Genomic DNA, 26,435 nt, shown 5'->3' with positions numbered 1-26,435 from the left:
ACATTTCTGAAGTTTATCAAAGTTTTAAAGCATGAAATCTGGTAGCTGCAGACCTATAGCATTATGGCTTTATATTTTAGTCTTTGGTCATAACGCTACCGATCCCTTAATGCAAGTCAAAAAAGTGCAATTTACAGCACAAGATTTTTATAAGGCACTGTTGGGGAAAATTTCTCCACAGCATTGGTAAATCAACTACCTTTCACTACCTAATTCTAGACATATTCTTTAACCAATCTGTATATTTTATCCACCTCCCAAACATTGATGCTTTCCTTTACATATGAAACAAGATTACGGATTTTTCAATTTTATTCTATCATGTGACAGGTAAATTAGCAGGCCATGTGCTTCACCAACTGAGCTATTTAAAAAATTAAACATTGAATTTACATGAGTATGATTTATAAGCAGTTTTTCTTATTTCCGCCATACTATCACATGAGTAGTTAAACTTAGCCATATAAGGAGACTTATCATTTTGTTTTTCTCTCTCTCCAAAGAAATTCTTTCATGAAGACAATAAATAAATTGCAACTTAAAATCTTTAATACCAGTTCAACATTTTCTATGCACAAAATATTATACAATATATCAATAAAAAAAAGAGCAGTGAATATATAGATCTACTGGAATTCTTTGGCATGAGACTTTTGAGGATTCCAGGTCATCTTAAAATACAGCATCCATCTAAACCCACATACTACTGAACAAATAACAGGAACCTTTCTTAGTCCACAAAACTTTGGGTACTATACAGTATATTCATGATTGATATTTTGTATTTTACAGAAACCATTGTAACTATAGCATTAAATCATAAAGTCAAACCTTATCCTCTTGACCTCAACAGGACCAAGGAAAACTGAGATATCAGATTCAGAGTATTCAAGATATTGAGGATGAATTAAAAAATAAGTGGTTTGAACTTCAATATTATTTGCTTGAAAGATCCATGGTATGAAAGATACTGGTATTGAGATACCAGAGTTCGACTTTATTGAGTTTTCCCAAAGACAAAAGAATTATGTAATTCATTGAGTACAAAAGAATTATGTTATTATTTACAAGAGAAATAATAAATAAAAATGATTGTAAACAGTAATCATTGTCCTTACCCATGTACTTTACAGTAAGAATCATGATAAACACAAAAAAATATCACAGAGGATGAAATTAATGATAAATGCCTCACCTTTCTACTGATTCTTCTTACATACATGTACATGCACACATTTACACCTCCTCTAAACATACATGTACACATGTTTACAACACTTGACAATACATGATATCAGCATAAATGATTTAATGATTTTTCTTTTTTTTTTAAATAGTTTTCAAAGCATTCACCTAATGGAAATTTGCAAAAAGAAAAAAATTTAATGGGGAAAAAATGTGTCACAATTTTATCAAATTCATAACCTGATAATGTTGAAAAGAAATCAATATTCATATGCATTTTCAAACAATGCTCAATATTTGTCAATAAAAAATTGCACAAAAAAACTTCCACCACAAAATTTTCAATGAAAATCCTTATGTTTTCTCTAAGCTTGGATAGCTAGATTTGCTATTGTCTTTTCCTCAGTCTTTTTCAATCATACTCATGACTGCTCTCCCTTTGTTTAAGGCCTCCACTAGATGTCCCTTTGTTGACATGAGTAAGTGTTTCCATGGCACCTGATTTGGTAATTCTAAAATGCAGCATAAATAAAACAGAAATGAGTTCTATCAAGTGGATGTCATACCATGAATAAGCATTGGAGTACACTATTTATTAAACCCTAAAAGTTTAACAAATGGGTACTAATTACATACATGCCAACTTTTAAAAATTCCCATGGGGGATTTAGCGCGTGACGACAATTTTCAAAGCTTTAAATTCGCGACATTTTGTCGTGAAATTAAATGATTATGAAATGATTTTTTTTTTAATTTATAATATTGATATTACTTATCAATACAAGTTAAGAATTAATTTAACACAAAAACTAATGTTTTTCTTTCCAAAATTGAAATATTTCTGCTAAAATAGGTGCCTCTTTCACTTAAGAAGAGGTATTTAGTTACATATGTAAACAACATTTTTTTCTACCAGAACACATAATTTAGTGAAAAATTGAAAATTTTACAACTTTTAAATCATTTTTTCAAAGGCTAAAAAATATGAGGTTTTGATACTGTAAAATTCTTTTTCTGGAAACATTTTTGAGATTTTTTATATATATATATTAGAAATTCTAATTAGACATTAAATATACAGAAATTTATACCACCTATGTAAAAGAAAATTATTTTTTTTTACAGTCATGAAATTCGTCAGGCTTGATGTTGCCATTTGGGTATTTCCTTAAGTCATGCACATTACTTTTGGGAGAAGGGAGGGAAAAGAATTTCTAATTGAAATACACTTGATTGTTTCATCTTAATTTTTTCATAATATTTTAATTGGCAACTTAGAAATATTTTTCATTATAGGTGGATAAAATCATCAGCTATGCTTTGTAGTTTTCTTCTTTCGTTTAAAAAAAAAACGATCTCTTTGGATTCCGATTTTATGGTTTAATTAGTATTTTATTGTCTTTAATTTATGTTTTTAATAAAATGACTAACAGTTATCACGTTAATCTATGTGTTTCACCTTGCATACCCCTTAAAACTGACAAGATAATACCCTAATTGCCCCAAGCTATAAGCTACTCGTACCTGGACAACTGCGTGCGTTCATGCGTGAAGTGATTTCCTGTGGCTAATTAGTAATTAACATCTGGTTAAATAAACAATGAAACTTATCTGTGTGCATTGAATATACAAGTCTGACATTGTTAACCCGATTGTCAAAATTCAGCGGTAGGGAAACTTTTAAAATCTGAAATTTTAAGGTGATTTTTTTTTCAAATCGGGAAATTAGGGCAATTTTTCTCTCCCGATCGGGAAGGCGGGATGAAAGGGTAAAATCGGGAGGATCCCGCCTAAATCGGGAAAGTTGGCATGTATGTAATTAAGGAGACTGGGGGTCAACAAATTAACCATCAAAAATAACTTCTTTTTTTTTTAAGATATGATATCTTAAACAGTCAACTATCATTTGGCTAGGAAAAAATTCCGAAATTTTAGTTTTAAAATTTGATCATTTTTCTGTATCTTTATATGGAACTCTTCTTCTAAAGGAGATCAAAATAGTCTGAAAATGGCTAAAACCACCCAGCCCCTTTAATACAAGGTTCATAAACCCTCTGCTAAAAAAAAACTTCCCATATGACTCATATGATTTTCCAAAATAAATGTGTTTTAAGTAAAATACAAGTAATTTTATCATAGCTTGCAGGGCAAAACTACCCCCCCCCCCAAAAAAAACACAGTTAAACATCCCTTGCTAAACAGTACAAAATTGAATTCTTGCTCAAATTTCTGTTTAAACAGTAGAATCAACTCCCTTTAGTTATCATATATTGTTTGGTGCATATACCCATGATAACATTATCAAAGATGTCAGCTTCCATGTGAAAAAACAATTGAACATTTCAAAACGACCTATCACAGGTAAAACTTAGATACTATAACTGTTTTATTTCTTTACTGTTTGGCATATAATAAAGTTTACTGAAAAAAAATCTGGGTTAAAAAAAAATTAAAAACCAAATCATCTATCCATTTAACTACAAAAATTGGATATTTTCATTGCATTTATCATTCCAGGTCAAAACAAAGCTGTAAATGGTCATTACTTATTATTCAAGATCAAATTGAGCCGTACAAAGTTATTACTTATCACTCAAGGTCAAATGAAGCTTTTGGAAGTCATTATTTAGCATTTAAGGTCAGACGAAGCTGTACAAGGTCATAACATTTCATTCAAGGTCAGATAAAATTAAACAAGTCCTTTATTTATCACTAAAGGTCAGAAAAAGGCTGTATAAGGTCATTACATTTTATTCAAAGTCAGATGAAGCTGCTCAAGGTCATTATGTACCATTCAAGGTCAGATAAAGCTGTACAAGGTCATTATTTTCAATCAAAGTCAAATAAAGCCTGAACAAGGTCACTACTTTTCATTCATGGTCATACAAAGGTGTACAAGGTCATTATGTACCATTCAAGGTCAAATAAAGTTGTAAAAGGTCATTACTTGTCATTCAAGATCAAAAGAAGCTGTACATCATCATTACTTATCACAGTTATTCAGTTATGGTCATGTTAAGCAGTACAAGGTCACTACTTACACCTCGTCCATCTCCACCTCTTCTTCATCCTCTTCTGTCGGCACCTGGAGATATGGATTATCCGGAGCGGGCTGGAATTTGTACCCAGTGATGATGAAGAACACTAATGTGGCAAGTTCCTTAAAGAGTTCATCTAGCCATTCATACTGGAAGGGTACAGTTATCTGGAGAGAAACAGAATGAGGAATAATAACATGTATGGCTAAGGCAATTAAATCTGGTCTTCTAGTGTTTGTAAGTACATCTATATGAGTTATAGGAGCCATGGGACTTTCGACAATCACTAAGTGAATCAGTCATTATAAATACATCCTGGTCATATAAGGAAATTCATGAAATCCCCAAATTATCAAATGTAACATGAAATCAAGAATAAATTTTACTTTTTATTCACAATCTGTAGTTTCTATTAGGCAGCACAAAAAATGTAAAGATCCCAGATAGTAGCAGCATGAAACTTGTAGAACAAATAAAGGAATCCATGTTTTATGTTTTAGAGAATAGAACTGTAGACAAGAAGCCCATGGGCCTTATAGGTCACCTGAGTATCATGCAACAACTTTCCAACAATTGAATTTGATTCATGTTTTAATCCAGAAGCAATGAAATTCACAATTTTGAAAGAGGCACCATTGCTTATCATAATTATGCACTCAGCATGTTTACTTTGGTTAGTAATACCCTGAGGTAGATCACAGCAACAAAGTTAGAGAAAATGCATTCCCACTTTTGTGCATCCCATCCCACAGGAACCACTGACCCTGGGGCTACATCTTTCAAAATTTTGGAAATTTTATAGATTTTATTTCATCATGTTGTTGATTAATACCAAAGTGCAGATTTCAAAGCATCAAATTATTTTCAGACCCCCCCCCCAAGTACCTCTGTCCCAGGGGCCAGGAAATTAAGCATTTTTGGAAGAAGCAGCATTTTTCATCATAACTATATAGGGTGAATTCACCATGCATCGGATACCCTTGTACTTCAACAAGTTCTAGCGATATCGCTACCGACGGAAAATAATCAAAATTGAGTTTAACATTTAATTTGTGATTAAAATATCAATTTGGGACACAATTATATGCCCTTTATTGAGAAAATATCCTCAAAAATCGCGTTTTTAGGAATAACTCAAAATTCACCATGGATCGGACATTGTTTACCATGCATCGGACACACGGTATTTTGACTGGATAAATATCATACCTTTATTAAAGTGCTTTAAAATCCTTGATATGGATATATTTTTATCTTTTATCTAAGAATTAACCCTCAGTTTAAATCTAATTGACGATATCGTTGCACAAATGTAGAACGATTCAAGAGACCTCTCTCTGCCTTAAAAATGCTTTAAAATGCTTATAATGCGGTAATTCGCGCCTTTTTTCATGGTTTATCATACTCTGGTTTGTAGAAATAAATTGAGTCAAATTCCAGACGTCATACATCGATAACCTGTATTTTGACTGAAAATATAGAGTTTTTATTTTCCTTTTCCGCAAAAAACAGCTATCAGCTGGGTTCTGTATGAAAATGGTAGTGCTTACCTTTGCATCGGAAAGTGTCCGATGCATGGTTAATTTGTGTCCGATGTACGGAGAAATGAACATACTAGTGAAAACCAGCTTTTAAAAGAATTATACGAACATTGAAGTGAAATTTCTTTAAAATTTATGTAAAATTATCAATCTTTGACTTTATTCACCAAAGTCTGCCTCGTTCCGTTGAAGTCGAATTTTAAGAACGATAACTCTAAAAATCGCAAAATCTTAAATTCCTGGTTGTTCCCCTTTGATGATGTAAAATATGACGTAACTTCAAGGCCATTCTCGGGGTATTTTTATCACAACATGATAATAACAATCGGTATCATTAAAAAATTTAAGTCTTCAGCTTCAAGACAGAAACAAATAAATACACGGAACTCTTAAGTTGAAAGAGAGTTTATTGTCTAAAGTTGTCCGATGCAAGGTATGTGTCCGATGCATGGTGAATTCACCCTACTTAGATCATTGCCATAATACCCAGGATCAAAAGGAAAAGATTTTCAAAGATTTTGTGCATTTTCACTATATAAACATTAGAGCCCGCCCTAACTGTAACACAAGAAGCCCTGACCCAGGGACCCTGAAATTCACAAATCTCAAAGAGGCATCCTTGCTCCTCATAACTATGTACATAGTTCATTGATTTAATACCCAGGTGCAGAAAAGAAGATTTTTAAAGAGTTTATGCATTTTCACTATATAATCAATAGAGCCCCACCCTAATACTAGAACACCCAACCCAGGGGTCATGAAATTCACAATTTGGGAAGAGGCAGCCTTATTCAAAATAACTATGTACTTGGTTAGTTTATTTAATACTCAGGAGCAAAGAAGAAGATTTTCAAAGAAATAATGCATTTTCAATATATAATCTATATAGCCCCGCCCTGCCACTAGAACTCCTGACCCTGGGGCCATTAGATTCACAATTTTAGAAGAGGCAGCCTTATTCAACATAACTATGCACTTGGTTAGTTTATTTAATGCCCAGGAGCAGAAAAGCAGAATATCAAAGAAATAATGCATTTTCACTATATAATCTATATGGCCCAGCTCTGCCACTAGAACCCCTGACCCTGGGGCCACTAGATTCACAATTTTAGAAGAGGCAGCCTTATTCAACATAACTTCACACTTGGTAAGTTTATTTAATGCCCGCACACAGAAAAGAAGAATATCAAAGAATTACTGCATTTTCACTTTAATAACCTATATGGCTCCTAGATCCCCTGACCCTGGGGTCATTAAATTCACAATTTTGGAAGAGCTAGTCATTTTCACCTCAGTTATGCACTTGGTTAGTTTATTTAATGCCCAGGAGCAGAAAAGAATAATTTCAATGAAATAATGCATTTTCACTATATAACCTATTTAGCCCCACCCTAGCACTAGAACCCCTGACCCTGGGGCCATGAATTTCATAATTTTGGTGGAGGACTCAATGCTAATTACAATCATACCAACAGTTTACCTGCTTGATGTCCAGGAGTAAAGAAGAAGATTTTTAAAGATTGCACTAATTTTAGTGGTTTTTGCCCCACCCCCAGGCCCCAAGGGGGCAGGGACCATGAAATTCACAATTTTTGTTCCCCTTCACCCATAGATGCTATATGCCAAATTTGGTTGAAATTGGTTCAGTGGTTTCAGAGAAGAAGCTGAAAATGTTCAAATGTTAACGCACGACAGATGACGACGGACGAAAACGGATAGCAATAGGTCACTTGAGTTTACTCAGGTGACCGAAAAAAGCCAATGACTTCCAACAAACAGTAAATTTTGATCATAAAATAAATAAATCATTATGTACTTTTAAAATATGAATGCAATTATAATTCATATATCTCAAATTTGACAGTTTTACTTATCTGAATGATCCCAATAAATTCTAATATCTTAGTATGTGAACAAATACTTTATAGTAGTTTAAGTCTTACATACCTTTACTAGGTACACTATAAATCTTGTAAAGTAGATATAACACACAATCTGAAAGAGGCAGATCAAAACATCATTTTAGTCCATCATTTTGATAATAAAGTGCCGCGCCACAGCATGATATGCCCGTCAAAAAATTACAATTTTCTTGAACAGTTTAGGTGCAAGAAAATCACATCAACCTTGATTCTAAGATTTCGATGATTTTTCCATTCCTTAAAATATTTATCCAACCCCTGTGATGTAGGCATCATTTATTATAATAAATATTACATCACTGATAGATTTCTGTGCTGGTTGTGTTAGACCTTGTCAAATGCCCATCATCAAATTAGTCTTAACACCCTAATCTATACCAAATTAATTTTGAAAAGAAAAGGCTGGCCATCAAATGACATATGTTATAAACTGACCAGCAGTTCTTCTGTCTAATCCCCAAAGGGTACAGATAAGACTGCTTAATCAGAGCGACTGAGACAGCTAGCCTTCCTACATTGAACTCATTAATTAATCTTTAACTGGATGCTTGTCTACTCATTACTACCAAGAGATGAATGGATCTGCACTATCTCTTTTTAAAACCATATAAAATACTCAAATATTTTTTTTTTGGTTGAGATTTAATGTCCGACAGGTTTTTAACATATAATTCATATGGACATGCTGATTCCACCCCATAAAATAAAATTAGTTTTTAAATTAATAATATTACATAATATCAGATAAGTCTATTATGCAATATCAAATTAGCTTTTATTACTTTTCATCAAATTCATTTTAAAACTTAAGCTAGTCAACAAGAGCTATTTTTAATCAAACAGGCTTACCCATTTGCCCAATACTCAAGGGATATAGATAACACCAATGCTCTGTCAGTTAGCTCCTCGCACAAAAACCCATTAATTTCTCTCTAATTTGACATGCAATTTTCGGTTATCAAAATTCTTCTTGACCAGTGCTTGATAATTACACTCATGGGAGAGGTAGGATTTCTCTGACATACATTATATTTGTTATAGATTGCTGTCAAGTATATGCTTAAAAAAAATAAGTATTTTCTTAATTTAACACTTTTTTAATAAGGACAGTGCAATACTCTTACATTATTTGGGATGTGTAAATGAACAATAAAAAGACACATTTTTTTTTTAATTCACTTAAATTAAAGGTCACAGTGACCTTGCAATAGGTCGTGACACACCTTCTACTTAAGATGCATAAACTGGCCAAGTTTGATGATTGTAGGTCTTATGGTTTTCTAGTTATGGGCCGGAAAGGATTTTTCCATATTTGGCTATAACTTCTTAATTAAAGGTCAGAGTGACCTACTTTTTGTGCGCGACACACCTTCTACCCAAGATGCATCAGATGACAAAGTTTGATAATCCTAGGCCCAGTAGTATTAAAGTTATGAGCCGGAAACGAAAAAGCTAACAGACAGACGGACGGACACGAAGCCTATAACATAATACGTCCCGTCTTAAGACGGGCGTATAAAAATCCAACCACATGAGAGTTTGTAACACAGGGAAACTCATCCATATTATGCATACAAAATGCAGACTAATTGAAGTAAAACTCACCATGATATAGAAATGCCTGAAGAGGGCTAGTTTTTGTAAACTAAGTGCAGCTTTCCCATCAGTTCCTGTGGACTGTCGTAAATGTCTCATTGACCTGTCAAAAGATGATAATCTTCATTAGAAATCTTATATTTGTCAAGCCTGCATATACAAATTCTTCAATAAGAATTATTACAGACCCTAAAACGTGCTACTACACCACTGGAACGGTACGGTTCGGTACGCTTTGAGCACGGAACGGTACGCTTTGTGTACGGTACGGTTCGTTTTGAGGACGGTACGTTTCGTTTCTTGCACGGAACGGTTCGCTTTGTGGACGGTACGGTACGCTTTGAGAACGGAACGGTTCGCTTTGTGCACGGAACGGTACGCTTTGTGGACGGTACGTTTCGTTTCTTGCACGGAACGGTTCGTTTTGTGGACGGTACGCTTTGGGAAACGTTATGCAAATGAAGTGGGCGGAGCCTGTCAGCTTTGGTCCCTGATTGGCTGGGATACTTTAGTTCATTTTAAATGACTTTTGGAGTACTTACATGTTATGCACGTATATAACAATTTTCCGTTATTAAAGAATGTAATTTAGTTATTGTTTATATAAATTTAAGTATCAATGAGTTAATTTCTATTTATAACGTGTACATGTATGTAATTGTGTTTACTTAGTTATGTATGCTATGTCTCGGTTTCAGTTGAAAAATTAATTTACGCTGCAGTACAGGTCGAGGATAAACTGAAAAACATCGTCCCATTGATCTTTTTAGCAACATAAAAATTTCATTACGCGTATATTTTACGTAGGCTGGGGCTAATTATAAAAAAGAAAATATATAAATATATGTATATGATATTTTTTTCTTTTTGAAAAAAAAAGCCGCAATATAATTTTAAAAAGGAATATATATATACTTGATCTATATAATTTTATAGCACTAAACGCGTATATAAATTATATTTAATTGATTGATCTATTACAGAAGAACAACATGACTAATCGTACTTTTAATTTTAGTGATAAGCAAATTAATAAATATCGTTTCTCTATTCTAATATTGTATATATATCATTTATTCTTTTGCTTCAGAGGAGAAATATCAGTAAAATATTTTTTTTTCTTTTAGAATTATCAGTAAATTATTTTTTTTTCTTTTATACGTGTATTTTAATGTATGTACTGTACATACTAGTATTCTGTCTTCATTAGTGTGCCAAATTAACGTATTATCGACAAAATTAATACACTGTATTAAAAAATGATTTTATATATTTATCTATCTATCTATTCATTCATTCATTTTATCTATATGTCTGTCTTTTTAATCTTAAATTAACGATTAAAAATTTATTTGTTATGTAAGCATGTACCGGCACGTGGCATTGTTGCAAACCTGATGAGGGATCTATACAACACAAACTTGTTGACCAGCTATAACCCTCTCTCCTCAACCCCCCCCCCCCCAACACAAAACAGTGACAGGGGTAGTGGTATGGCTTCGAAGGAGTACCCGATTTGGTGTACATGTAACACAAAAGACCAGTGACAAGTTGACCCCCTCTCCCAAAAAAGACAATAGATTGGGCTAAAGGTGTTCAGTTGGTTGGCCGATATAAAGCCGTCGTTTAATTACTTCACAACCACTCCAGCTGTTTCTGCAGTAGAAGAATCTGTAAGTACGTAAGTTTAAAATGCGAACACAGTACCTTATTTTCATGTTGGTATACATTGAACATTGCATATGTAATTCAGAGTACGGTTTTTAGTCTACAGAGCTTGAGGTATCAGTTTGTACAAATAACTAAAAAAGAGACCTACCAATTCTTGAGTGTTTCAAATTATCCCTTATACTATTAGTAGTCATTTTATCGTTAACGAATCCCTTTACATAATCCATATTTTAAATTTTCTTTGATGTTGTTTCAGTTTGTATTTCTATACGCTATTGAAATAAAAAATAATGAGTGATTTAGGTCCGTAACTGGGGGGGGGGCTAACCCCCCTTCCTAGACCCCCATGGTTCCGACGCCTATGCATTAGGTCTCCGATAAATTAAAATGTTATAATACAATTCATATGAACGTACTGATTAGGAAAAAACAGATATATTATACTTTTACTTTCTGTACAAAAATAACTTAAATATTCAAAATATTGCTACAAATTTGTAGCGTTTTGGTTTTATATATTTGTCCTTTACTATACCGGTCCTACTAAACAGAGTACGATATAGTACTTTAGAGTACGCTAGTAATATTTTAAAATTATACCGTAACGCTATAGATCCCTAATGCTAAAAAGATGCAATAAAATGATGTTTTTACCCTCTTTCTATCCTTAATTTTCATTGGTTAAAAGCTTTGTATTGCTATAAATCAAAACCAAACACGGAAAGGCATAGGCTGATAAAGTCGGAAGGCGACAGTGAAAGTCGGACATGTAGAATTTAAAATAGGACACAAACTGTTTTCGGCATTTAAGTGCAATTTACTTTATTTTTTTTTTTTTGGTGTTGATTGTAATGGAGCATGCACAAAGTATCAAGGGGTGGGGTGGGGGGCTGACCTCCCCCCCCCCTCCCCTTAACATTTACTTTACACAATTGCATGTAAATTCAAGTTCATTGAAAGGCTGGTTTCATCATCTCCACCTTTAATATCTTACAGTCAAATCAGGGTAATCTGGTAATGTATGAATAAAATTCGGTTTTGAAAGATATATAATCAAATTGATAGTAGGTATATCTCCCATCAAGCTCTGAAATAGAATTTTATTTGAGTTTGGACAATTACCCACTCTTTCTATCTTGTCGCTTTTTTCTACACTCACTACTGTGTTGAATTTGTTAGCTCCTCCCCAGCGTACAAAAATGATACCAAGTACCCGGAAAAAGATTCGTTAACATATAAACTTAAAATTAAATTAGTTTAATGTACTTAGTATAATCCTGTGGATTATTTAGATAAATGTTCCATTCATATACCAAGAAATTTTAATTAGCATACATTGTACATGTATTATGCGATCTATAATCTATAAACCAATGCGTTATCGTGCGAATAATTTTCGGGTTTAAATTGTCTCCAAAATACATCCCATTTTATACATTTATTAAGTGGTTATATAAACAGAAAACTATTTATCCTACTATCTTTAGAATCAGTAATCTGAAACATATTTAATTTTCAAGAAAGAAACTTTTTGTTTTCCTGAATGAGTGATAAGTTATAAACATGAGACTCAAATAAAGCCACGAAAAAATTATTTTTTAATAGACTTTCTTTCCTTCTCTTTGTTCTCCTTTTCTTCTTTTATTTACCCCGGTTTAAATGTCTACAGTATTTTATTTATCTGTAATATTATATCAGTCTGTTGCCGTTAAAATTCAATGAGATGGGTTTTGCTTTACGTGTTTATCTTTGTGTTTTTTTTTCTGAAAAGAAACAATGTCTATAAGGCAAGTGATGAAAGGTTTTTTTTTTAAAATAAATTCTTCCTTCAAAAAGTTGAAGCGAATTGGCAAAATTTGATTGCAAAAGCTAAAATACTCTTAAATTACCAGTAAGTTTAATTACATTATAAAAAACTGTTCTAGTATTTAAAAATATGACAATTTTTTAAAAAACAATTGCAATTTATTCAATACATGTATAATGTGCTGTCCGACTTTAAATGACCGAGAATGTTAAGTCGGATAGTTTAATTTTAATAGTTTACTTAAAAAATATCCACAAAAAAATTATTATTATGGGAATAAGTAATATTATTCATTTAAAAGTTTGATTTAATTACAAAATGTATAGGCTATTACGGAGTACCGACGGCAAACTGAAGATATCTCCAGAGATAACTAAGGTCACAGCCGACAGGTGCGCGCTGGGTGCGCATGCGAAAATTATCCGGATCCATGAGATGCGTATGTATCCTCTTAATTTTATACATTATTTCAAACTTTTTCACGACTATGTTTGCATGGAACAACCAGAAACATCCTGTAGACGGAGATACTGAAAGAAAAATACACATGACACTAAATTTAGAAACGATTTTATTCTGAAAGAGAAGAGTGTCCAACATTCGATGCTGTCCGACTTTAGCTGTTCCTCACCTACTCATAACAGATTAAATACATAGAACATAGTTTGTTGGTGTAAAATGGTTTGTCCATTTGATGATTGTAAACTAACATTAGAATGAGTGGGTAAACTAACGTACATCATACCCCCCCCCACCCCCCAAAAAAATACATGCACAAGACAAAGGGATTTATATATTTTCATTTCAACATTTAAGCTTAAAAATGATTCTTTAGTTCGTTACCATTTCTCCCATGTATCTGTTCATGGACCACAAACGACGATTAAATAATTATTTTTTTTGCGTACAACTATATTAAATCCCATGTTTAATGTCCAAAGCAATTTTTTTTCGCTAGCAGAAATTAGTAAAAATAAAAAAAATAACTATTTAAAAAGCTCAACAAAATTGGAAAATTATAATTTTGGGTAACATATTACACATGATATCTCATCCGAATGAATAAGAAAATTACGTATCACGAACACAACCCGTTGATTTGTAGCGAATAAGGAATCGTCTTACACTATGTCTAGTTGTTTTAAAGTTGTAGTTTGCTTCGAGTAGTTTCGTTATTTTTACAGATGAAAGCCCAGATGCGTGGTACTTGATTATGGTGTTTCGAACAGCCAGGAACAACCTACGTCCTCCCTTAACGGCGCCATAGCGAGAAAAAAACCAAAATGACTTATTTGGTCATTGCACGGTTCGAAAATCATTGGGGGCGTGGTTTGCATAATTAAGCAAAGGACGGTACGGTTCGTTTCTCGTACGGAACGGTACGCTTTGAGGACGATACGGTACGCTTTGTGCACGGTACGGTTCGTTTTGAGGACGGTACGTTTCGTTTCTCGCACGGAACGGTTCGCTTTGTGGACGGTACGATACGCTTTGAGAACGGAACGGTACGCTTTGTGCACGGAACGGTTCGCTTTGTTCACGGTACGGTACGCTTTGTGCACGGAACGGTACGGTTCGTTTCTGAGGTGTAGTAGCACGTTTTAGGGTCTGTAGTATGCCTCTATTCGCTCCATTCTCATAACACTTTATAAAGGCTAAATCTGTTTTAAAATCTCCCATAATTGTGTGTCTGGCTAGAAGAATAAAAGGGGAGGGGGGGGGGGGGCAACTTGTTGGTGAAAGGGGGTGTCCACATGTCCACATATCCTGGGTGGTAAACTCATAGAATGTCAGTATTTAGAGGTTCATCAGTTTTATTGTAATTCATTGACATATATATGTACCCTTTAATACATATGATATTAACACATGTATTATAACATATTTTAATGACATCAAAGTGATTGTCTCTGATCTTTAATTCATACATCAAGAGGATGCTTCATTATCAATATGGCCTTGGAGGATTTTTTTCATTCTTTAAAGACGCACCTAATAAACTTTAAACCCCAAATTTAGGCCCCCTTTATCATATTATATTTTCAAGGCTAGTGTAAAAAGTCTCATATAATCTGAATCTAAAACATATATATTTGAAATCTTTTGTTATTCCAGCAGTGAGTATAATAAATAATTTTATGAAACTGTTCTTTGTAGATTCAAAGATTGGAGTACATGTACGTACGTGTTAGAACTACAAACATTAGAGTACATGTGTAAGAAAAATTGTACTGATTAGCTTTATTACGTAATGTACCAATTCAAAACAAGAAAAAAAATGTTTCTTAAGAGACATATCAAATCTTAATTATTGCCTTTCAAAAGGTTATTTTACGGCATTTAATGTTTTATGGCATTTTATGGAAAAAATGACTGTCTGAAATTTACATTAGCTGAAAGTACATTTCAGAGCTAGAATTTGATAATTTCGACAATTATTTTTCTCCTTGTTCACATCTAAGAGTGCACATGTTTATATTATGCGAAAGAAAAAGATTCTTTCCGGCGCTTTACTTATATAGCTCTTGCAAATGGTAAAAGAACAGATTTCCCCCTATCTATTCCATAGTAAAACTTTAATCACATACTCCCTCCATCCCATCCCAATGGAGATAGACTACCTGGAGAATCATATCACTAGACAAATCGTAGATTTAAAAAGAAGACTTAAAAAGATTTTTCCTATGTATTCTAGACTTTTGTAAAATATTGATCCCCTACAATGGTTGCAGCATAACCGTAGGAGTCATGGTTTGACCATAGTTGTATCTACACTACCTGAAGATACTGAATGTGTACAAAAATTGGCTCCTTCAAAATTTAGCATAATCACTGTCTTGGTACAGAGTTATTGGCTCATTCATGAATTAGCACTACTCACTTCTGTGCCGTATTTTGTATTTACATGTGATTTCTTAGCGATATTCATGAATTAGTGCATTGTTGTGTGGGCTAAAGCTGCTAAAGTATGAAGCCTGTTTTTTCAAGTACACATACAGTACTTCCATGTATAAAAGAAAATTCATGCTCTAATTGGTGGGACTTCAATTTTCATCATCTGTGACAATTTTTATTAAACTGTATTCTTCTGTCTATAGAAACGAGGTTAAGGTCTGCATTTTGAACCTTTATAACAAGAGCCCCCCCCCCACTCACTCACCTCAGCACGGTGGCTACATAGAGAAAAAACAAAAATCACGCATTTAATGGTCCAAACCTACCCCTAAAAGGCAGTGGGGGGGGGGGATAATTTGAACAAAAGGTTAAGGTCTGCATTTTGAACCTTTATAACAAGAGGCCCCCCCTCCCCACTCACTCACCTTAGCACGGGCTATATAGGGAAAAAACAACCAGAAGTCTCTGTCGAGACTGAAGCTCTACTGGTTTGTACTTATAGCAAAAGAAGAGAAAAGTACTTAGGCAGTTGGGAATTGAAACTTTTCAACAGAATTAATAGAAAAATGATCCTTGATTTAGTCTCTTTATGTTTTAGTGTAGACTACTTGCATGCCACATTACATTATAATCAGACTAAAACTGTTTTGGAGTAGCATTTTGAGTGTATTAAACAGAAATTTCTATTTATAGTAACCGTGGCAACACCGTTCATTGAAGTGAAAAACTATACACAGAATTATGTACCTTAGTGTAGTCTACTTGTGTGCCAAGTTATATTGAAATCAGACCAAAACTGTAGGAGAAGTAGCATTTTGAAAGAATTTCACAGAAATTTCTATTTTTAGTAACCACAGCAACACCGTTCATCGAAATCAAAAACCGATATACAGAATTATGTATCCTTAATAGTGTAGTCTACTTGTGTGCCAAGTTACATTGAAATCAGACCAAAACTGTAGGAGGAGTAGCATTTTGAAAGAATTTCACGGAAATTTCTATTTTTAGAAGCACGTCAACACAGTTCATCTAAATCAAAAACTGATAATTAGATTTATGTACCTTAGTGTGTTCTACTTGTGTGTCAAGTTATATTGAAATCAGACCAAAACTGTAGGAGGAGTAGCATTTTGAAAGAATTTCACAGAAATTTCTATTTTTAGTAACCACGGCAACACCGTTCATCCAAATCAAAAACCGATATACAGAATTATGTATCTTAGTGTAGTCTACTTGTGTGCCAAGTTATATTGAAATCAGACCAAAACTGTAGGAGGAGTAGCATTTTGAAAGAATTTCACAGAAATTTCTATTTTTAGTAACCACGGCAACACCGTTCATCCAAATCAAAAACCGATACACAAAATTATGTATCTTAGTGTAGTCCACCTGTGTGCCAAGTTAAATTGAAATCAGACCAAAACTGTAGGAGGAGTAGCATTTTGAAAGAATTTCACAGAAATTTGTATTTTTAGTAACCACGGCAACACCGTTCATCCAAATCAAAAACCGATATACAGAGTTATGTATCTTAGTGTAGTCTACTTGTGTGCCAAGTTATATTGAAATCAGACCAAAACTGTAGGAGAAGTAGCATTTTGAAAGAATTTCACAGAAATTTCTATTTTTAGTAACCACGACAACACCGTTCTTCCAAATCAAAAACCGATATACAGAATTATGTATCTTAGTGTAGTCTACTTGTGTGCCAAGTTACATTGAAATCAGACCAAAACTGTAGGAGGAGTAGCATTTTGAAAGAATTTCACGGAAATTTCTATTTTTAGAAGCACGTCAACACAGTTCATCGAAATCAAAAACTGATAAATAGATTTATGTACCTTAGTGTGTTCTACTTGTTTGTCAAGTTATATTGAAATCAGACCAAAACTGTAGGAGGAGTCATTTTGAAAGAATTTCACAGAAATTTCTATTTTTAGTAACCACGGCAACACCGTTCATCCAAATCAAAAACCGATACACAGAATTATGTATCTTAGTGTAGTCTACTTGTGTGCCAAGTTATATTGAAATCAGACCAAAACTGTAGGAGGAGTAGCATTTTGGAAGAATTTCACAGAAATTTCTATTTTTAGTAACCACGGCAACACCGTTCATCCAAATCAAAAACCGATATACAGAATTATGTATCTTAGTGTAGTCTACTTGTGTGCCAAGTTAAATTGAAATCAGACCAAAACTGTAGGAGGAGTAGCATTTCGAAAGAATTTCACAGAAATTTCTATTTATAGTAACCACGGCAACACCGTTCATCCAAATCAAAAACCGATATACAGAATTATGTATCTTAGTGTAGTCTACTTGTGTGCCAAGTTATATTGAAATCAGACCAAAACTGTAGGAGGAGTAGCATTTTGAAAAATTGTTTACAGACGGACAGACAGACAGACGGACGGACGACGGACGCATTACTATCGCATAAGCTCTTCTGGTCTCTGACCAGTAGAGCTAAAAATCATGCATTTAATGGTCCAAACCTACCCCCAAAAGGCAGTGTGGTGGGGGGGGGGGGATAATTTGAACAAAACTGGATCTACACTAACTAAGCCAAAAGGACGCTTAGACTGTGACTTTTTTTTTACTACAAGTTTGAATTTTCATTGAATCTACACCACCTGAGGATGCTTCCAAATAAATATGACCATTCATTGCTTTGCTGTTTTTTAGAAGAAGATTTTTGAAGATTTTCCCTATATACTTCTATGTTAAACTTTGATTGTCAATTGTGACCCCACAACATTATTTGTAAATTTTAAATAGCAATCTGTCAAGTTTTAAGTACACAAGAAAATACTGTCTAGACAGCTCATCAACTTTAAACAAATTAATTTAAGGGGTATAGTAATGATTTCATGCAGCTCAACTGTCTAGACGATATTAATAAAATATGGTTTATATAAACAAGAGGCCCATGGGCCACATCGCTCACCTGAGCACTGTGGCTAGGAAAAAGCAGAATTGGTTTATACTCGAAAAGCTTAAATCCAAAAGTAGTCCCATGACCAATCATGGCTTTGCTATTCTTGAGAAGAAGATTTTTAAAGAATTTTCCTATACATTTCTATGTAAAACTTTGGTCGGCCATTTTGGCCCCGCCCTACCCCTGGGGGTCATGATTTGAACAAACTTGAATCTACACTACCTGAGGATGCTTCCATATAAATATGATCAATTATGGCTTTGTTATTCTTGAGGAGAAGATTTTTAAAGAATTTTCCTATATATTTCTATGTAAAACTTTGGTCGGCCATTTTGGCCCCGCCCTACCCCTTGGGGTCATGATTTGAATAAACTTGAATCTACACTACCTGATGATGCTTCCATTTAAATATGATCAATTATGGCTTTGCTATTCTTGAGAAGAAGATTTTTAAAGAAATTTCCTATATAATTCTATGTAAAACTTTGGTCGGCCATTTTGGCCCCGCCCTACCCCTGGGGGTCATGATTTGAACAAACTTGAATCTACACTACCTGAGGATGCTTCCATATAAATATGATCAATTATGGCTTTGTTGTTCTTGAGGAGAAGATTTTTAAAGAAATTTCCTATATATTTCTATGTAAAACTTTGGTCGGCCATTTTGGCCCCGCCCTACCCCCCGGGGTCATGATTTGAACAAACTTAAATCTACACTACCTGAGGATGTTTCCCCATAAGTTTCATCTTTCCTTGGACAGTGGTTCTTGAGAAGAAGATTTTTAAAACATGCTACCAAATTTTCATTAATTCCCAATTATCTCCCCTTGAATGAGGGCATGGCCCTTCATTTGAACAAACTTGAATCCCCTTCACCCAAGGATACGTTGTGGCAAGTTTGGTTGAAATTGGCCCAGTGGTTCTTGAGAAGAAGTCGAAAATGTGAAAAGTTTACAGACAGACACACGGACAGACGGACGCCGGACAAAATGTGATCAGAAAAGCTCACTTGAGCCTTCGGCTCAGGTGAGCTAAAAATGTTACATGATGACATTTAAAAGGATAATGTCTCCGTTTTCAATGTCAGCCCAGTAACCAATGAGATGCTGGCAAAGAAGAAATACAAAAAAACCAACTTATACAATCAATGTTGATTAGGAAAATGTCATTATTGTTTGCAACCCTTTATTTAGTTATTCCGACAAAGATATCTTAAATTTTTCAATTTTTCAAAATAATAACAAAGAAGAGAAATAGAGGGCAAAAAAAAAGAAATTCCAAAGTACTTGAAGACTGGCCTCATTTACTATACATGTATTCCCCATTTTCAAAAGTGAGTTATCTCCCCTCAAAATCGGAACTCTTCTACACTAGGATAACTTCCGCGGACTACGCAATACGATAATCCAACAAAATAGTGATCAACTTACACGCTGTATTTAAAAATTTTAAAAGAAGGAAACAGCCTTTTTTGTTAGATAATAAATTATTTCAGAAAGGGTCTGTTAGCCCCCTCCCTTTCTAGAAAGCTATACGAATTAGCCAGGCACGTAGCATCGTCTTTAAAAGTGGTGGTGGGGGGGGTGTAGCCAAAGAAATATTTTTTTCTTACCTGGAAAAGTTGACAAGCAAAGAAAAACCTTGCCCAAAGTTGAAAAAGCTACTTATTTCAGTACCAGTTCCTTGGCATACAATACTACATTTCCCTTATATAACTTTACCGTAGTATTAACTCTGTGTGTGTGTGGGGGGGGGGGGGGGGGGTGGCAACCTGTCTATCAATGAACATTTTCAATAGAAAAAGTAATACTGGGAAAAAAGTGGGGGTGGGGCTAAGCCCCTTGACCCCCCCCCCCCCCCCCCCCCAGTTCGTACAGGTACAGAGAACGTATATGTAAATGGGTTGAACAGTTGAATATGAACCATAGTTGTGAAAATTAAAAATTATTAGAATTATTAATTGTGAATTCAATAAAATTACGGTACATATATTTTTTCACAGATGTACATGTATGTCAGTTACACAGGGTTACTTGAGTCTCTCTCTCTCTCTCTCTCTCTCTCTCTCTCTCTCTCTCTCTCTCTCTCTGATATTGTTTTTACACACTTCGCAAAAAAGAATAACTTATAAAAACAAATACATGTACTTACACTGAACGAGTTAAAAAAATAAATAAATAACACTGTGAAAAGAATGTTTTCCGTTAATTAACGAGAAATACGCTAGGAAATTATTGTATCAATTTCGTGTTTCTGCTCTCAATTCTCTGATCTAAAACAAAATGTGTATTTTACTCGGGAATATACATGTACATATGCTTAGATCCTACACTAAAACTTTGATTAAATGCAGCTCTGACTTTATACGACATATGTAACACGAATTCAGGTCGATGCTATTTTAATTAGTCTTTCTTCGTTACATGAGCACATGAGATTAAATTGTTCATTTAGAATTCCATTCAAAGTTTTAATACTATACAGTGAATCAAGTATTTTACATATAAAAAATTCTTGAAACACGGTTAATTCAAATGAAATAGGCCTTTAATTGTCACCAAATGTGTTCTTGTAAGTAAAAGTTCTATGTTATGACATACTATCGAGCAAAAACGCAGTTTCTTGGAATCGGTCGCGGAAGACGAACTACTACTGTATATGCAGCAATTTCAGAGGTAAAACTGTAGATGGACATGTCGTCAGTCTCCAAAAAATTCCTAAAGATACAAAGAAAATATGGCTGCAGCAGGCTAGATTAATTCGTAAAAACTTTATAACTAAAAATTTGTTTCGCACATTTTGTAAATAATGATGATCCGTCTGCAGAACATCCACTACCGAAAATTAGCTTTTGTTTTTTATTTTAATAGGCCTATTCGAATATGTAACAGCATTTTATCAGTAATTTGTTTCGTTTTTTTGTTGTTTTTTTTTTTTGTAAGGGGGGGGGTCACACAGCGCCTTATTATAGTACTATACAGATTAATACAAATCCAGAAAGAGACTATGAGTGGGCAATTAAAAAAGAATACGAATCAGTTAAGATTTCTTTTTATTCACAAACACAATAATTCCATATGACAGACTGAGGCATTACACCATGAACATGTTTACATCAAGAACGTCCGCGGAAGTGACTTTATTTATAGCGCATTAAATACAGTAAAAGAGTTCCCTTCAGGGGAAATAACTCACCTTTTGAAAATGGGGAATATAGAATAGAGACAGAAATATGAAATGGCCTTGAAGATTTTTTTATGTAAATACTTACCATACAACAGGGAAGAGAATTGCTCCACAGCAGAGTAGATCTACCAGAATAAAAATCTCCTGCCATATAGCGTACTCCGACTGGCCCTCCTCACTCTCCTCAATAATAATGTACGCAATGTTGTCCAAAATCTAGAACAAAAATGTCTCAGATTGACTTGTTAGTGGTTAGGACATAAATGTTAATGATAAAGAAACAAATCACATAAGATAGCTGAAGTATACATCAACTTTAGAACATCGGCCCAAGCTTTCAATCTTAGGGGGTTAGGGATAGTAGAATTTATTATTCTTATTTTTCCTTTTAATACCTTAAGACACTTTAAAATGGCTTAATTAATGTGAAACACATTTTCAGCGAGGAAATTTAAAATGTTGATTAAAAAAAATATGACTTAAAGTTACCGTATAAGTAGTTTTTTTTTAGTGAGGATATGAATTTTGGCATTATTAGCGAGGGTGCCGACATTGCTAAAAATTAATTACATTTTATTTGAAATAGCTTCTTTAGTTAGCATTTTAAAATTGTTAAAAATTACTTCTCGCTAAAAAATAAAATACCAGATTTTAGGTAGAAATCGCTAAATTTGCGTCTCGCTAAAATTTCCACTTATACGGTATTGCACTACTAATACATAAGATCTTGCACATTGTAAAATTGTTAGCAGAAAAGCTCATTTCAAATTTAATTGTCTCAGATAATTTAAAACTGAATTCACCCTACCTGTAGAGGGATAACAATCAGAAAAAGTTTCTTTTCTTTGTCTGAAAAGACGTGTTTTACAAAAGTCCATCCTGTTCCAATCAGTAAAATTGTCACAAACAATAAAGCTCCTCGAGATCTGAAGATTAAAACAAAATAGTTAACAACCCAAATGTAGATGTGGATAATAACAAATTGTTATTCACCCACATTAGATACAGAATCAATGTGGGGGTGGGTAGGTGGGGAGGGTGGCTTAATTTTTTCACCCACATCAGTTACAGAATCAATGTGGGGGTGGGTGGGTGGGGGAGGGGGGCTTTTTCACCCACAGAAGTTACAGAATAAATGAGCAGGGGCTTCTTCCAAAATGTAACTATAATGAATTGTTAAAGTCAATTAGGATATAAAGGCAGGAGAATGCAGGGGTGATATATGTTCAATATTTTCCCTTGTACTTAGTTTAATTTACCCCGATATATAAATTATATTCAGATTATCAGCTAGTTCAAAGTAAAAATGAAAAACAATTCTTGACATATATGTTCATAAACTTAAATAACGAAGGTACAGGTACACTTCGTTATCTCGACATCGACGGGACAGTCGGAAAATGTCGAGATATCCGAGGTGTCGAGATATCAGAGTTGAGACTCGACGTCCTTAATTTTACTGCATAGTAAAACCAAAGACCTAAATTGAACGGACGTGTACCTACAGGTACCTACATGTCTTCAATTAGACTGTAGCTCATTTGTTTCAGCTATCCCTCTGTATTTATTAGAAAATCTAATAAGTTTTTCACGAATGTTTTTTATGAAATGCTTTCTTTTTTATCTCATTTTACTAAAAACCGTTTTCCATCCAGCATTCGATCCGCGTGCCACTGGCTCTGTCAGAACAGGATACGAAATGCGCTCTATAAACTCCAAACCGGACGATACAAAGTTGACTTCCGAGATACGGAAAAAAATAAATGCGTATATTTTTTAAAATAATTTCATTTCACTTCTTTTTTATTTCATAATCATTCATCATTAATTTTCATTTCATTTTCAAACCAAAATTTAATTGGAATTGCGCATTTAACAAACTTAATGATGTTCCATAATTATGCATCCATATTACGATGCAATAGTCGTGCATGTCGTAGATTTGATTGATTCCTGTTGAATGCATTTTTACCACAATTTTTAAGTTAAATTGAATTCAATGTGTATATTGTTCATTGTTATTGAGTTACTTTTTTTAATAGATTGTTCAAGTTTTGTTAGATTTCGACATAAATAAACGATTTTAAAATAAACGGTTGTACAATTTACGCAGACATTAAACAATTAACGAGAAGATTTATCAATATTACCCAAGCTAAACATTAAACAATTAACGTATTGGAGACGCCGAGGGGGGCTTGGGATTCCTCTACAAACATATTTCTACAGAGCAGTATGTAGTCAAAACATGGGTGTGAAGGTGTGATCGGCCTTCTGAAACCGAAACGTTGATACACACGGAGTCGTCCGTGTAGAAAATATGTAGTCTGTCAGCTATGAAAATACGGGTATTATAAACTTTGACAAACAATTAGGTTAAGGCGTATTTTAGACGCTGACAATTGCCCCGATGGCAGCTCTGACATATACCAGGTAAATTTTGCTCTTGGGACTGTGAAATACGTCGAGATAAGCGGGGTAGTCGACATTACCGAGGTCGACATATCAGAGTTTTTGCAAATCATTCATATACTAAATAATGCCGGGACCGCGTCGACATATCCCAGGTTGTCGACATATCCCAGGTTGTCGACATATCCGATGTTTTTAAGGATGAATAATGGAAAATAAGTCGGTCTTACAGATATACAATACCTGCCCAGGCTTCCTCGTGCATGCCTTCTACTGCAATAAAGTGCATGTTCACCTACAAAAAGAGTGATTAGTACTACAATGCTCATATGATCAGCTACATGACTGTATATTTTATTTCAATCTGTTGAAATATATGTAGTACTACATTTAATCATTTATATACTTACAGCATTAAAGAGATTTGATAGTGCCTTCACCATCACCACCGCAAACATTAAATAATGCATTGTGTATACATCCTCCCTACAAGTAAACAACAGTGACTCAATTCTGCAGGAAAATATGAATATATTATGAAGTGTTTATAATACTGTGCAGCATACAGCCTTTGCCCTAAAGATTCCTTGGTCAGTAAAACTAACAAAGTTAACATGAAATATACTAGTTAAAATTAACCTGTGCTGTAAATGTTGTTCTACATGTATTTGTAAGATCCTTACAAATTATTAAAGCAGTTAAATTATGTACATAGGTTCATTCCCAACTCACAACTATTACAGCTGCCACTTATCAAAGTTCCTGTCATTATTTTACCATTTCTTTTTCTTTTATTCATTAATACACTGAGCTTGAAATTTTACCATTGATTCCAATCATGTAAAACTTCATCTTTTTCTCAAAAACTCTATCATGGCCTAAAGTTAATGATTAATTGGTGGCCATCTACTGTTATGTTTATAAAACATAATGTTATAAAACACATTTTGATTGGCTAATACACTGATGTTTAAAGCAGTAAAACGAGCATATTAACGAGCGTGAAAGCTTTTCATTGTGACGTCATAATAGAGCGACGCAAAAACACAATGCTCCGTGACGTATTTCATATCACAAAACTCAATAAAATAAGATGTAAACAACAAACAGAAGGCATAGTTTGCATTAGAATGGGAATAACTATCTTGTAATTTGGAATGCTGATTTAACGGTCGCAAACATCCGTTTTACTGGCTCCACTTAAATGCGTTGCTGGTAAAACTACGATTGCGACCGTTAAATCAGCATTAACGGTCGCAAATACCAAACTACAAGATAGTAATTCCCTAAATTTAAAGTTTTTAAGATAGATTAGAATCTCTTACTTAACGCGGCGTAGAATCACCATCCACACAATGCCAGCGATGAAGAACAGGACGGAGAGGGTGAAGGAAGAAGGCGGGATGAGATCTCCCGCCGACAAGTAGTTCCCGTCATTTATCTCTTCTATATCAACCTGAAGGGAAAAAATATACATTCCTTAAGGTAATGAACACTGAATTCATAGAAACTACAGACTGATTTTTATTATACAACTGCCAATCGTAATTTTTCTTTCCTACATCATGTTGAGGACAATTAACCAAATGAAATGTTTAAGCTTAAGCAATTATAAAATCCTAAAAAGTTAATGACTAGGAAACTTTGCACTCGACTAAACAAATAATTAAGTTGATTACAAGATATTACAATGTTTTTCAGAAAGATGGATCAAATTTTATCTGTTTCAGATTGATAGATTTTATGCTTCATCTTTTAACATGTATTCATTTTTCTATGGATGTACAAATATTCAAAAGGGAAGCAAAGATACTCAACTCCTGATTCACTACTGAGTGGATATTACACTGCTCATACCTGCATTTCAAATGTTGCATGGACCCCTTTTTCATACTGAAAGCAATTGTGAAAGTAGAGATTGTATAGCCCTTCCTCTTGGTCATTGTCTACATTGATTCCAAACTGAAAGTAGAGAGATAACTATTAAATTGGTATTTTTGGATACCATACCAGAGGATAAATTACTGTGTATATACTTATTCATGAACTGGAGTATGTGGCACAAAAGATGATGCTAAATTATGAACCCCAATTTCAGTAGGTACTGTAGATTCCTAATTATACGCGAGGAATTATACTGACACGCAAAAGAAACGCAACAAGCAGTAATCTACAATATTTGATTTTTTTATCCTATGATTTTCAAAAGCGAATAAAGTAAGGCTAAACTCACTTTTCAGA

The 26,435-nt window shown here is 33.9% G+C and overlaps 1 protein-coding gene across 1 annotated transcript; it reads right to left on the bottom strand.

Moving 5' to 3' along the window:
• Window positions 1-527: 527 nt before the first annotated feature.
• LOC134273015 (protein GPR107-like) lies at window positions 528-26,156 on the bottom strand (the record flags this gene model as incomplete). The annotated part of the gene is made up of 10 exons (XM_062755188.1): window positions 528-1,697; window positions 4,227-4,390; window positions 7,712-7,759; window positions 9,292-9,385; window positions 21,868-21,998; window positions 22,591-22,708; window positions 24,425-24,489; window positions 24,605-24,680; window positions 25,520-25,650; window positions 26,052-26,156. Coding segments are annotated over 10 exons (1,032 nt in total), but the record flags the coding sequence as incomplete, so codon positions are not given.
• Window positions 26,157-26,435: the final 279 nt, after the last annotated feature.

This window comes from Saccostrea cucullata, unplaced genomic scaffold, assembly GCF_032062105.1.
Source record: "Saccostrea cucullata isolate Sc308-1 unplaced genomic scaffold, CSIRO_AGI_Scuc_v1 ctg10793, whole genome shotgun sequence".
In the NCBI taxonomy this organism is placed as follows: Eukaryota; Metazoa; Mollusca; class Bivalvia; order Ostreida; family Ostreidae; genus Saccostrea; species Saccostrea cuccullata.
This window is presented reverse-complemented; position numbering and strand designations above follow the sequence as displayed.